Genomic DNA, 14,819 nt, shown 5'->3' on the forward strand with positions numbered 1-14,819 from the left:
GCTTGATAAAGGACAGAAATGGTATGGACCTAACAGAAGCAGAAGATATTAAGAAGAGGTGGCATGAATATACAGAATAACTATATAAAAAAGATCTTCATGACCCAGATAACCATGATGGTGTGATCACTTACCTAGAGCCAGGCATTCTGGAATGTAAAGTCAAGCAGGCCTTAGGAAGCATCACTATGATCAAAGTTAGTGGAGGTGATGTGATTCCAGTTGAGCTATTTCAAATCCTAAAAGATGATGTTGTGAAAGTGCTGCACTCAATATGCCAGCAAATCTGGAAAACTCAGCAGTGGCCACAGGATTGGAAAAGGTCAGTTTTCATTTCAATCCCAAAGAAGGGCAATGTCAAAGAATGTTCAATGTACCACACAATTGCACTCATCTCACACACTAGCAAAGTAATGCTCAAAATTCTCCAAGCCAGGTTTCAACACTATATGAACCACGAACTTCCAGATGTTCAAACTGGATTTAGAAAAGGCAGAGGAACCAGAGATCAAATTGCCAACATCTGTTGAATCATAGAAAAAGCAAGAGAATTCCAGAAAAACATCTACTTCTGCTTTATTGATTACACCAAAGTCTTTGACTGTGTAGATCTTGACAAACTGTGGAAAATTCTTAAAGAGATGGGAATACCAGACCACCTGACCTGCCTCCTGAGAAATCTGTATGCAGGCCAAGAAGCAACGGCTAGAACTAGACATGGAACAATGGACTGGTTCCAAATTGGGAAAGGAGTTCATCAAGGCTGTATATTGTCACACTGCTCATTAACTTCTATGTAGAGTACATCATGTGAAATGCCAGGCTGGATGAAGCACAAGCTGGAATCAAGATTACCTGGAGAAATATCAATAACCTGGGATACACAGATGACACCACCCTTAAGGCAAAAAGAGAAGAAGAACTAAAGAGCCTCTTGATGAAAGTGATAGATGAGAGTGAAAAAGCTGGCTTAAAATGCAACATTCAAAGAACTAAAATCATGGAATCTGGTCCCATCACTTACTTCATGGCAAATAGATGGGTAAACAATGGAAATGGTGACAGACTTTATTTTCCTGGGCTCTAAATCACTATAGATAGTGACTGCAGCCATGAAATTAAAAGACACGTGTTCCTTGGAAGAAAAGCTATGACCCACTTAACATATTAAAAAGCAGAGATATTACTTTGCCAACAAAGGTCCATCTAGTCAAAGCTATGATTTTTCCAGTGCTCCTGTATGGATGTGAGATTTGGACTATAAAGAAAACAGTGTCGAAGAATTGATGCTTTTGAACTGTGGTGTTGGAGAAGACTCTTGAGAGTCCCTGGGACTGCAGGGAGATCAAACCAGTCAATCCTGAAGGAAATCAGTCCTGATTATTCATTGGAAGGACTGATACTGAAGTTGATGCTCCACCTGATGCTAAGAGCTGACTCATTAGAAGAGACCCTTATGCTGGGTAAGATTGAAGGCAGGAGAAGGGGATGACAGAGGATGAGATGGTTGGATGGCATCACTGACTCGATGAACATGAGTTTGAACAAGCTCTTGGAGTTGGTGATGGACAGGGAGGCCTGGTGTCTCGTCTCCTGGTGTCTGCAGTCCATGGCATCCGAAAGAGTAGGATATGACTGAGCGACTGAACTCAATCGAAAGAAATGGCTGTTATTTCACTGAAGGAAAGCATGAAATTAAGAATGGTCTAAATATTAGATAGGTAGGAAAGGTAGATCTTTGTGCTTTTTTAAAAAAATATCTTACATACTTCAGACAGTCCAAATGATTAACAACCACATTAGGAATAGAAAGAATTTTAACTTTATTTATTCTTTCTCTAACAGTAACTTTAAATGATAAAGACTCTTGAACGGACAAAAGGATCCCTGCAGCCTGCAGACACTTAATTTCCTTAATTATAAGGAAACAGCAATTTACATTATTTATAAGGAAGCTATTTACATTATTTAGCTGTCAGACAGTTGCAAAGCTCTATTCTTTCACTACAGTAAAAAGAATAAAGCGAAGTGACAAGGAAATAGAAAAGATATCCTAATAGCTGCTTCTCATTATCAGAAAGATAACATCTCAAAAATATTTAAAAAACATGATTTAAATATAATTTAAACTGAAGAAAATGGAAATATCCACCTTACCACAGTGATGATTCAGAGTATAGCATCCATTTAAATATGCAGATGAGCTTTCAAAAACTACTGAAAGTTATGCATTGTTAGCTTGAGTGTGTGTGCAAGGAGGAAAATGACTAAGATACAATTTTTCATAATTCAAGTATTTGAATTTAATTAGTCACATTTTCTTTTACCAGTGACTGATATGTGTCTGAGCTATGAAAGCTGTTTGAGAGAGCAGTCAGATCAAGGGGGAATAAATCTACTTTATGTGTTTTATTTTTATTTTCTTTCCTCCTCTCTGACCACTTTAATTTACATTTATCCTGCAGCTTCACTTTCATCAATATAAAAGACAGTACTCAGTGGCAAATTATACCAGCTTTTGATCTGCAGTGGACATGTCTGTTATGTAAGAATAAGAGGATGGGAAGAGAAAGAACTTACCAAGCTGACTTTTTAAAAAGGTCTATTAATACTTTCTGTAAATGCCCCAAAGATAAATTATTTCTTTAGGCCTAAATTCTTTAAAATCTTAGCATTTTTACTGCTCACTTAGAGACAAGATAAACATCTTAATCAAAGAATATTTCTACATTCTTATTGGAGAATTGAATTCCTGGTAGTCTGGTGTCAGAGGAGCTTGCTGTTTGCCAGGAAGGTTCTTGGGCCATAATTACCTGCCTTGAAATGCAAAATCATCATCATTTGCCTTCAAAGAATATTAGGGTACAGTACACATGACGTACTAGGCCAACCTTGCAAATTAGCACAGGTCCAGAGAGTCTGCAAGAAATTAGGTCAGCCCTGAAAGAAATCAGTCTGTGGTCCAATAAGCTTCTTAATCTCAGGTGGGAAATTGGGCTCACAGGGTGTAAAGGTTACTCTCTTTACAGGACTAGTAACAGTTTTCAATGTTAAGGACCCCTTTTCCTAAGCCATCAAATATTTCTGATCCTTCTCTTAGACAATTTTTGGCACTGCATAACATTTAGAAAGAAAGCAAGTTCTGTACTAGTTGGAAACTCATACTTTAAATTTATAAATAAACTTACTATTGCCCATAATTTAGGGAAAGAAAGAACTTCTCTTGCCCCCAGATAGTTCCCTTGAGGCCATCGCTTCCCCATCAGAAGCAAAGTCTCCTAAAATCCCCATTTAAAATGCAAAATTCTTTGAGTTACCACTTCAAGCATTAGTACACATTAATGTCCACAGGTTAAGGCTGAGTTAAATGCTTATGAATTTAAAATATAGTGATAAGGCTGAAATACAAATGAATAAACAGAGTAGTCATAACTACTAGACACCAATATCATTCGCAGTTACAGACCTCAAGGTCCGATAAGAGGGACCAGAGTGGATCAGTTGCATGCAATTGATTCTTAAACTATTTTTAGTTCTTTTGCTAACCTTAGTTTGAGTGCATGGTGGTGGGGAAGGTCATTTTGAGCACAGCCTTTGGAGTCTGAAGGCAGGTCCCTGCCTTCAGAGTAAACCTCCAACGGTTTACTCTGACCTTTGTCAAATGGCTAAACCTCCCTAAACTTTGGTTTCTTAAACTGTGAAATGGAGATACTAGTAATATCCTAAATCGCAAAGTTATAATGATGATTAAATGGAGTAAATGAGATTACTTGTTTCCAATGCTTAGAATAACTCCTGGCATATATTAATGAGCATCATTATTAAGTGGTAGAAATGGAAAAAGTATAGTTTGGATATGTGATCCTAAGTTTCTGGCTCTCCTATTCGCTCTATCTCCAGAATCCTCTCAGTTATAACATCTAGCGGTGAGCAGGAGAGCAAAAACACCTCAGGAGTAACATTGCTTTCTGGACAAGGTTTTTCTTCTTTTGCCCTCCAGGGGCCGCTGTATTTCCCCGAAAGCTCGCGGGATGCCTGGTTACCACGAGACCGTCGCCAGGCAACCGCGTGTACACACACACCCCGGGACGGGCCCGGGTCTCGTCAACATGGCGGCGCAAGGCACCTGCTCGGTCTCTTCACCAAACGTGTCTCCCACTTCAGTGTCGCCGCCGACTCCGCCCCCGCCCTCTACTGGGATTTCGAAGTCGACCCTGGTGGACTCGAAGGCGAGCTCTCTGAGCCCACAGTCTCGCTCGGCCGGCCACGAGGACTTGTTGCCCCTCGCAGTATTTTATGGGCCGCTGGACGCAAAAAACCCACTCCTGGCCTCCTGTGAGAAGGAGATTCAGGAGTTGCTAGACTTCATGAAGAGAAAGAAGGCTTTAGCTACAACGGAGGAACAGAAATATGAGTTCCACCGGCTTTGGTAAGCAGAGGCAGGGCCCTGGGGGCGGGTGCTGTCCGGAGAAGACAACTCCCAGGGCCAGAGGAGGAGATGCTCTGAGGAGGCAGGCGGTGGTCCCTGGAGCTGGTCGGTGTTGCGGATGCAGAACCTGGCCAAAGGGCCCGGAGATAATCACAAAGTTTAAGAAGTGAAGACTCGTCGCTATTACAATCCTTATTGCCTGGTAAATGTGTCTTGACTTCCTGCTCGGGTCAGAATAAAAGTCAACAAAGAAATGTTTCATATTTCACAAGTTCACATGATTCAGCATTTGTTCTGACTGTCTTCTAATTGCCAGTGCATGCCAATGAAGTTTTGGCTGACTCACAGGTTTCACAACTTTCCATGTTGTGGGTACAGTTTTGTATATGGAGGGAAAGGAATAACTTTGAGGTCACTTAGGTTCATGAAAAAGTTAATTCTTGATGCCATGAAGTATGTCATTCTGCGAACATTTGTACTTTATTCCTTTTTCAACTGCTACTATTAATAGCATCACAGTAACTTGTTCTTGATTTTGTGACTCATTTTGCACGTTTGCCTTTTTTGGATTCCATCACCATGTTATTATCTCAAACTGCAGACTACCTGTTTTTAAGGCTCTTTCCTGTTTGTGTTAACCATCTTTCTTTCCCAGTCAAAACACATTGCAAATGGAACAGTTAGAAATGTAGGCAAGTGGCGAAGAATACTAGAATAGTCAGTAGTTTCATCTTATATTTTTCATCCATGTATTTAATATGAAGAAATAGTTTTAACTTATATTTACTATTCATTCATGGATTTAACTGCATATTTATTGAGCACCTCCTAAATATCAGGTTCCATTCCAGGAACTAGGAAAACATCAAGTTAAAAAAATATACAAATTCATATCCCCATGGAATATGTATTTTTGTGTCTACAAACAGCCAGTAAACAAATATGTAAGGAAATTATTTTACACTGAAGTAAGTGCTAGAAAATTAGAGCAGGGAGGAAGATAATGATATCAGGTGGGTGTTATAATTTAAAATGGGATGGCAGGGAACATGGTCAGGGAAAGTCAGGAAAAGTGACCTTTGATAAAGATGAGAGGGAGGTATGGTAGCAAATGATAAGATTTCTGTACAAAGAGTTGGCCACGCTGGGAGAATGGCAAGTGTGAAGGTCCTGGGGTGCGATTGTGACTGTGGGATGAACATGTTTGGGCAGGAGTAAGGGAGATGAAGAGTTAGTTTTTAGATATATTAAGATTGAGATGTAATTCACCATCCAGGTAGAGTTATTATGTAGGTAGTTGGATATGTGGAGTCTGGGGGTCAGAGGAGAAATACTTTTGGGATTCATCAGCATATGGATGACATTTAAACTTTGACATTGGATGGAATAGCTAAGGGAGTGAGTATAGATGGAGAAGAAAAGAGTCCAAGGACTGAACTTTGGAACCCTCCAACACTGACAAGTGGGGGAGATGGGAAGAAACTGGTAGAGACTAAGAAGGAGTGGCCAAAGAGGTAGAGGAAATCCAGTGGTGTATTGGAAGCCAAGTAGAGAAAGTGCTTTAAGAAGGAAGGAATGATCAGTCAATTGTGGCAAATCCTGCTGATGGGCCAAGTAAAATGAGAACCAAGAATTGACTAAGGAAAGCACATTACATGGCTAAGCTACATGTGTGCACATGTGTGCTAAGTTGGTTCAGTTGTGTCCTACTTTTTTCGACCCCATGGATTGTAGCTGGCCAGGCTCCTCTGTCCATGGGATTCTTTAGACAAGAATACTGGAGTGGCTTGCCATGCCCTCTTCCAGGGGATCTTCCCCACCCAGGAATGGAACCTGCATCTCTTACATTTCCTGCATTGGCAGGTGGGTTCTTTACCACTAGCGCCACCTGCGAAGCTCAAGCTACATATGTTTATATTTAAAATGTTTCTGTTTTTGTGCCTTAGATAATAGTTCACCTTTCCATCTCCACTACCAACATTCCAGTTCAAACCATCATCATCTCAAATTTTCTCTGCAGCCGCTTGAGTCTCAAATATATCCTTCACGTAGCAATCAGGGTGACCTTTATAAACAAATCACCCACTCCCTTATCTAAAGACTTCTGTTTCCCATTGCTTTTAAAATAAAATTACGACATTTTCTGGTGTCTTTCAGGGTCTGAAGCTCTGGCCTTGCCTGCCTCTTTCATCTTAGCTCATCCCTCACTTCTCTCCCAGGACTTTCCGGGAAAACAGACCTCTGTTTATCATCTCAGGGGCTTTATATTTGCTCCCTCCTTTGTTGGAAATGTTCTTTCCTCAATTTTTCAAGTATCTGGCTCCTTTTCTTCCAGGTCTTAGTTTGGTTGTTACCTCCTTAGGAGGCCTTTCATATCTAACACAGGGTTTACCCATCAATTTATACTTTTATTGAATATTCATTTCTTATGTATTGTCCATCTCTCCCATTAGAATGTAAGCTTCCTGTTGAGTTGAGATGGTGATCCACTTTTTCATTGCTGTATATCTAGCACCTAGCCTGAGGGTTGGGATATTGTGAACATTCAATGAATATTTGGCATTGAAAGAATTTAAGAATTATCCTTTTTGTTCTCAATAATTGTTGATCTGGGTCAGTTGGTAAGTACAGCAGCGGCCCCATCTTTAAACAGAGACTCACAAACATTAAGGATTGACACGGACCTTAGCCTCTAACTTCTCACATGCTTAGGTATTTATTTACAGAGTAATTTTTATTGAGTGCCTACTATATGCCAGGGCCTGCACTGTTGTTGTTGCTGTTTAGTTGCTAAGGCACGTCTGTCTCTTTTGTGACCCTGTAGACTGTAGCCTGCCAGGGTCCTCTGTCCATGGGATTTTTCTAGGCAAGAATACTAGAGTGAGTTGCTATTTCCTTCTCCAGGGGATCTTCCCAACCCAAGGATGGAACCCCCATCTCCTGCTTGGCAGGCGAATTCTTTACCACTGTGCCACCACGGAAGCTCTAGGGCCTGCACCAATTATGAGTTATACAGTGATGAGCAAAATAGATATGGGAATCTGTGCTCATGGAGAGAGGGAGACAGGCTTTTAATGAGTCACTTTTAATAAGTGAAGGCTTTTAATAAGTCAACACACAAACAACAAGCGCTGTGAAGGAAGAAGCTACTGAGAATTTACATGTGCCATGTATTGCCCTAAGTCCTGGGGATACAGCAATGAACCAGACAAAAACCTCCTGCCCTCTTGGTGCTTATATTCTAGAGGGGGACATAAACGATAAACGTATTAAATAAGTACATTTTGTGGTGTCCTAGAAAGTGATAAATGCTAGGGAGAAAAAGAGAGGAAAAGTTATGGAGTGGGAGACAGGAGGTTGCAATCTTCAATAAGGTGATTAGAGTAGGTAACAATTGAGCATAGGCTTAATGGGAACATAGTGGAGACCTGCCTTCAAATGAATGGTGAGGAAGGTGACATGAAGCTGAGATTAGAAGGCTGCCTGGCAGTCAACCAGCAAGGAAAAAGAGGATAAACAGAAGGAACAATCATGTGGGAGGATCTTGGCAGGAAAGAGGCAGGGCCCTTTGGAGGAGTGGACAGAAGCCTATTTAGCACAGTGTGGAGAGTGTGGGTGCAGTGGTATGAGATGAGATTAGAGGAGTAGATCGGGGTATGCAAGGTTTTAGAGGCCATTTATAGAGTTTACATTTACTCCAAATGCAATGAGAAATCGTTGCTTAGTTTTTGGCAAAGAATTAACCATATGTGATTTAAAAAAAAAAAAAATGTTGTTTGACTTAGTACAAATGGAGTAATGATGGCAATGTGGAAACCAGTTAGGAGTACTGGAGGTAGGAGTTGCTTTTATAACATATTTGACAAGATGGTAATTTTTTAAAATAAAAAATTGCTTATTTTTATAACTGTAGAGTCTCATATAAGTATAAAATTTGTAGTACCTAACATACAGATTTTGATCATACCAGCAATGTCCTTAAATTTAGAGTGCAATGTATTTTAAAGGTATGCTTTTGTTATAAGCACACAAAATTTTTATATTCTTTTTATATAGTTATGTTTTTCTGCTTTGCTGCTGCTGCTGAGTCACTTCAGTCATGTCCGACTCTGTGCGACCCCCATAGATGGCAGCCCACCAGGCTCCCCCGTCCCTGGGATTCTCCAGGCAAGAACACTGGAGTGGGTTGCCATTTCCTTCTCCAATGCATGGAAGTGAAAAGTGAAAGTGAAGTCGCTCAGTCGTGTCCGACCCTCAGCGACCCCATAGACTGCAGCCTACCAGGCTCCTCCGTCCATGGGATTTTACAGGCAAGAGTACTGGAGTGGGGTGCCATTGCCTTCTCTGCAATAGTTATAATCAAATAGCAATCAAAAGTGTATTAATAAACTTTCTTAAATGATGTGTGTTACATATTATATGTTATATTTTCCCTATTTAATCATTATGTAAGCCATTTCCCAATAAGCAATTTTAACTTGAACTTATGGCTCACTTTAAAAAAAAAAGGAAATTCTGTTACGTAACCTTGAGTGATTTATGAAGTTGGTATTTTTCTTTTATGAGTAACAGACCTACTCATCATTATCTCATCTGTAAGGTTTGGGAGGAAAGAACTCTTTCAACTATGTAATTTAAGAATTCTATCTTAAATTTCTTGGATTTACTATATTTATTATAATGCATTTCATGAAGCAGAAATCAAAGGGAAAAAGGCAAAACAAACCCAAACACATTTACCTTTTTAAACTTCTCTGGGCTGTGTTTTCTATACTCTTTATTTGGCATGATTACATGTATATATTTTACTACCCTTAAATATTATTAATCTGTCCATGAAGGCAGGAATACCCTGTATCCGCCTCCTCTCTTGTCACTGAGCTATTATCATTTAATTTTTTTTTTGAAAGTTGCTCAGTCGTGTCCAACTCTTTGAGACCCCCATGGACTGTAGTCCTTGGAATTCTCCAGGTCAGAATACTGGAGTGGGTAGCCTTTCCTTCTCCAGGGGATCTTCCTGACCCAGGAATTGAACCAGGATCTCCTGCATTGCAGGCAGATTCTTTACCAACTGAGCTATCAGGGAAGCCCCATCATTTAGGTAATTAATTGACTTTTTTTTTTTTTTACATGTTTTTATTGAGGTTGTTCCGTTAATACCCAGATGTGTACCTGATAAGTACTTGAGCCATCTTCAGTCCTTAAGTTCTTTCCTATTAGTCAGCTTGAGCTACTAAGAATGCTGGAGAGGGTTGCCATGCCCTCCTCCAGGGGATCTTCCTGACCCAGGGATCAAACCCACATCTCCTGCATCTCCTGCATTGTAGGCAGATTCTTTACCAAATGGGAAGCCCAATTACTAACTTCAGTTCAGTTCAGTTGCTCAGTTGTGTCCGATTTTTTGCAGTCCATGAACTGCAGCACCCCAGGCCTCCCTGTCCATTACCAACTCCCGGAACTTACTCAAACTTATGTCCATCGAGTCAGTAATGCCATCCAACCATCTCATCCTCTGTCATCCCCTTCTCCTCCTGCCTTCAATCTTTCCCAGCATCAGGGTCTTTTCAAATGAGTCAGATCTTTGCATCAGGTGGCCAAAGTATTGGAGTTTCAGCTTCAACATCAGTCCTTCCAATGAATATTCAGGAAAGATTTCCTTTAGGATGGACTGGCTGGATCTTCTTTCAGTCCAAGGGACTCTCAAGAGTCTTCTCCAACACCACAGTTTAAAAGCATCAATTCTTCAGTGCTCAGCTTTCTTTATAGTCCAACTTTCACATCCATACATGACTACTGGAAAAACCATAGCTTTGACTAGATGGATCTTTATTGACAAAATAATGTCTCTGCTTTTTAATATGCTGTCTAGGTTGGTCATAACCTTTCTTCCAAGGAGTAAGCATCATTTAATTTCATGGCTGCAGTCACCATCTGCAGTGATTTTGGAGCCCCCCAAAATAAAGTCAGCCACTGTTTCCATTGTTTCCCCATCTATCTGCCATGAAATGATGGGGCCAGATGCCATGATCTAGTTTTCTGAATGTTGAGTTTTAAGCCAGCTTTTTCACTCTCCCTTTCACTTTCATCAAGAGGCTTTTGAGTTCCTCTTCACTTTCTGTCATAAGGGTGGTGTCATCTGCATATCTGAGGTTATTGATGTTTCTCCTGGCAATCTTGATTCCAGCTTGTGCTTCTTCCAGTCCAGCATTTCTCATGATGTACTCTGCATAGAAGTTAAATAAGCAGGGTGACAATATACAGCCTTGACGTACTCCTTTTCCTATTTGGAACCAGTCTGTTGTTCCATGTCCAGTTCTAACTGTTGCTTCCTGACCTGCATACAGATTTCTCAGGAGGCAGGTCAGGCGGTCTGGTATTCCCATCTCTTGAAGAATTTTCTACAGTATGTTGTGATCCACACAGTCAAAGGCTTTGGCATAGTCAATTATTAACTTAGTCAGTTTGGGCTTCGATAGCAAAATCCCATAGACTGGGTGACTTAAACAACAGAAATTTGTTTTCTTATTTTTCTGGAGGCTAGAAGTCTCAGATGAGGGTCTGGCAGTGTCAGTTTCTGGTGAGAGCTCTTTTCCTGGCTTAAAAGATGTCCACTTTGTTCTCATATAGTCTTTCCTCTGTGAAGCACACACAGAGAACTTGTTCATGTCTCTTCTTAGATGGATTAATCCCAGTGGACCAGGGCCCCACCCTTATGACCTAATTTAGCCTTAATTACTTCCTCAGAGCCTCCTCCAAATGCAGCCACACAAGGGATTAGGGCTTCAACATGTGAATTTTGAGGAGGCACTCACATTCAGTGTATAATACCTTTCTTACCAAAAATTTATGAGATAGGATTGGACAACTATTAAGAGAAGTTTAGATTTTTCCTAGAGGCATTTATAATTTCCAAGAGAGAGGGAAGGAGTAAATATTAACTAAATGGGTGAACAAAATAAGCAATGATCTGCTTCCCTTTGAACTCTGGTTAGAAACCACATAGGAAACATAACCCTAAATGGACTGACTGGGCAGTTGGACCTTTGAACTCTTTATAGAAAAGCATAAAATAAAAACAAAGAATTCTTTTCCCTAGTCCTTCATCCATTCATTCTTTCTGTCAAAAAGTGTTTATTGAGTGGTGACATATACTAGATATTCACTACTCTTGGGGCTGGGCAATGACTAAACAGATGAAGTCCTTGTTCTCAGGGAGTTTAGATTCCAGAGGACTGGAAGGCACAGTTATATGCTGGCTAAGAGTATAGATGTACCCTGCCTCAGTTTGATCAGCTGTATATTTGGGATATTGATATTACCCATCTCAGTTGTGAAAATGGAATGAAAAATACTCATGTTGGTAAAAGACCCAGATTAGGCAACACAATACTGAAGGAGAAGAAATTTGGAGGACTGACACTACCTGACTTCAAGACTTGGTACATTAACTAAGACAGCATGGTATGGGGAAAGAATGGACAAACAGATCAAAGGAGCAGAATTAAGAGCCCAGATAGTCAACTGGTCTTTCACAAAGGAGTGATGGCAATACAATGAAGCAAAGTCTTTTTAACAAACGGTGCTGCAATTGCACATCCACATGTGAAAACCATATCTAGCTAGAGACCTTACACCCTTCCCCAAAATACTCAAAATGGATCACAAACATAATGTAAATTATATGCTATAAAACTCCTAGAAGATAATATAGGAGAAATCTAGATGACTTTTGATATGGCAGTGGTTTTTGAGGTACAACACTGAAGACATGATCCATGAAAGAAAGAGTTGATAAACTGGACTTCATGAAAATTAAAATTTTCTGCCCTGTGAAAGACACTGTCGATAGAATGAAAGCCAAGCCACAGACTGGGAGAAGAAACTTGCAAAAGACATATTTGATAAAGGACTACTATCTAAAATATACATAGAACTCTTAAAAACTCAGCAATAGGAAAACGAACAACCTGATTTTAAAAATGAGCCAAAAATCTTAGCAGACGTCTACCCAAGGAAGATAAATAAATGACAAAATAAATATATGAAAAGATGCTCCAAATCATATGTTATCAGGAATATGTAAGTTAAAACAACAGTGAGATACCACTACACACCTATTAGCATGGCCAGAATCCAGAACACTGACCATACCAAATGCTAACAAGGATATGGATCAATGGGAAAATTTTCATTCATTGCTGGTGGGAATGCAAATTGGTAAAGCCACTTTAGAAGACAGTTTGATGTTTTCTTATAAAACTAAACATATTCTTACCATATAATCCAGCAGTCGTGCTCCTTAGTATTTATCCAAAGGAGCTGAAAACTTATTCCATACAAAAATCTGCACATGGATGTTTACAACAGTTTTATACAAATTGCTAAAACTTGGACACAAACAAGATGTCTCTCAGTAAGTAAGCTGATAAACTGTGGCATATATAGACAATGGAATATTATTCAGTGGTAAAAAGAAATGAGCTATTAAGCCACGGGAAAACATGGGTGATTCGTAAATCCTTATAACTAAGTGAAAGAAGCCAATTTGAAAGTGCTACATATTGATACTGTATGATTCCAACTATATGGCATCTTGAAAAAGGCAAAACTATAGAGAGAGTAGAAAGTTCAGTGGTTGTCTGCGGTTAGTGGGGAGCGACTGATGAATAGGCAGAGCACAGAAGACTTTTAGGGCGGCAAAACTACTCTCTATGATTCAATGGTGGATACATGGCGCTATACATTTGTCCAAAGCCATATAATGGACGGCACCAAGAATAAACCCTAATGTAAACTAGGGACACTGGGTGATAATGATGTGTCAATGTGTTAATTGTAACAAATGTACCACTTTGGTGAGTGATGTTAATAATGGAGAAGGCTGTGCATGTGCCAGAGATAGGGGTATATGGGGGAATCTCTATATATTCTGCTCAGTTTTTCTGTGAATCTAGAACTACTTTAAAAAATAAAGTTGATTTTTAAAAATGCATACAAAGAGTCAGTCCCAGTGTTCATAGCAGCAATATTTATAATAACTAAGATATGGAAGCAACCTAAGTGTCCTTCAAGAGATGAATGGATAAAGAAGATGTGATACACACATGAACACACACACACACATACACACACACACACACACACACACACACACACACACACACAGGAATATTACTCAGCCATAAAAAAGAACGAAATCTTGCCATTTGCAACAACATGGATAGACTTGGAGGGCATCATTTTGCCAGGTGAAAGAAGTCAGCCAGAGAAAGACAAATACTTTATGATATCACTTATATGTGGAATCTAAAAAATACAACAAACTAGTAACTATAATAACAAAGAAACAGACTCACAGACATAGAGAACAAACTAGTGGTTACCAGTGGGGAGAGGGAAGGTGTGAGGGGCAAGATAGAGGTAGGGGATTAAGAGGTACAAACTACTAAATCACGATGTAGTACATCTGAAACAAACTATATCTCAATAAAAATATTAAAATTTTAAAATAATTAAAAATGCACATTAAGAGCTGTCAGTGCTTGGTACAAAGGAAATAATACTATAACCGTAATTACATTTATCAATAATTAGACATTGACAGTATGGCACATTGGAAAGCACAAGAGAGGAAGGATGGGGGGAAGGGATAGTTTGAGAGTCTGGGATGGACATGTACACACTGCTATATTTAAAACGGATAACCAACAAGGACCTACTGTACAGCACAGGGAACTCTGCTCAATGTTATGGGGCAGCCTGGATGGGAGGGGAGTGTGGGGGAGAATGGATACATGTATCTGTATGGCTGAGTCCCTTCCCCGTTCACCTGAAACTGTCATAGCATTGTTAATTGTCGTCTATGGGGTCGCGTCTATGGGGTCGCACAGAGTCGGACACAACTGAAGCGACTTAGCAGCAGCAGCAGCAGCAATACAAAATAAAAAGTTAAAAAAAGAAGACTTAGCACAAGGTAAGTTTTTAAGGATTGCTTGCCAATTAATTTAGGCTTCCTGCTGACTTTGAAGATATCGTTTTATTTTATAATTTTTACAGTGCCACCTCTCTGTTTAATATCTGGACCAAATACGCCCCCCGGCTGCCAGCTGCCTATTACAACGAGAAGCTTCTGAAGGTTGGAGATAGCCTTTGTGAAATGAAAGTAAGTACCTCTGGAGTAAAAAGAGCCCAAATGAAACTCATTTGGCTAATTATTATTATTATTGGATAGCATTCCTCTTTTACACGATTTGATTTTTTGTTGTTGGAAAAATCCAAGGGGATATGTAAAAATTTTAATGAGGCACAGTGACAGAAAAAGTGTTCACTTTAAAATTTTGTAGTTGGGATTCTCCAGAGGTGAGAGGTTCCTGAACAGAAAGACAGTTGG

At 39.7% G+C, this 14,819-nt stretch overlaps 1 protein-coding gene across 9 annotated transcripts in view; it reads left to right on the forward strand.

Annotated features, from left to right (window-relative positions):
- Positions 1-4,065: 4,065 nt before the first annotated feature.
- CFAP54 (cilia and flagella associated protein 54) overlaps positions 4,066-14,819 on the forward strand; it is a 312,887-nt gene continuing 302,133 nt past the window's right edge. For 5 of the 9 annotated variants that reach the window (XM_019961126.2, XM_070789565.1, XM_070789567.1 and 2 more), the window contains exons 1-2: positions 4,067-4,429; positions 14,486-14,591. In XM_019961126.2, coding sequence (XP_019816685.2) covers positions 4,110-4,429; positions 14,486-14,591 — 426 coding nt within the window. In that variant the 5' untranslated portion in view covers positions 4,067-4,109. Of the gene's footprint in view, positions 4,430-14,485; positions 14,592-14,819 lie in introns of all 9 variants that reach the window. The other 4 variants (XR_011566649.1, XR_011566651.1, XR_011566650.1 and 1 more) reach the window with 1 other exon arrangement.

The sequence above is a fragment of the Bos indicus genome, chromosome 5 (assembly GCF_029378745.1).
Source record: "Bos indicus isolate NIAB-ARS_2022 breed Sahiwal x Tharparkar chromosome 5, NIAB-ARS_B.indTharparkar_mat_pri_1.0, whole genome shotgun sequence".
In the NCBI taxonomy this organism is placed as follows: Eukaryota; Metazoa; Chordata; class Mammalia; order Artiodactyla; family Bovidae; genus Bos; species Bos indicus.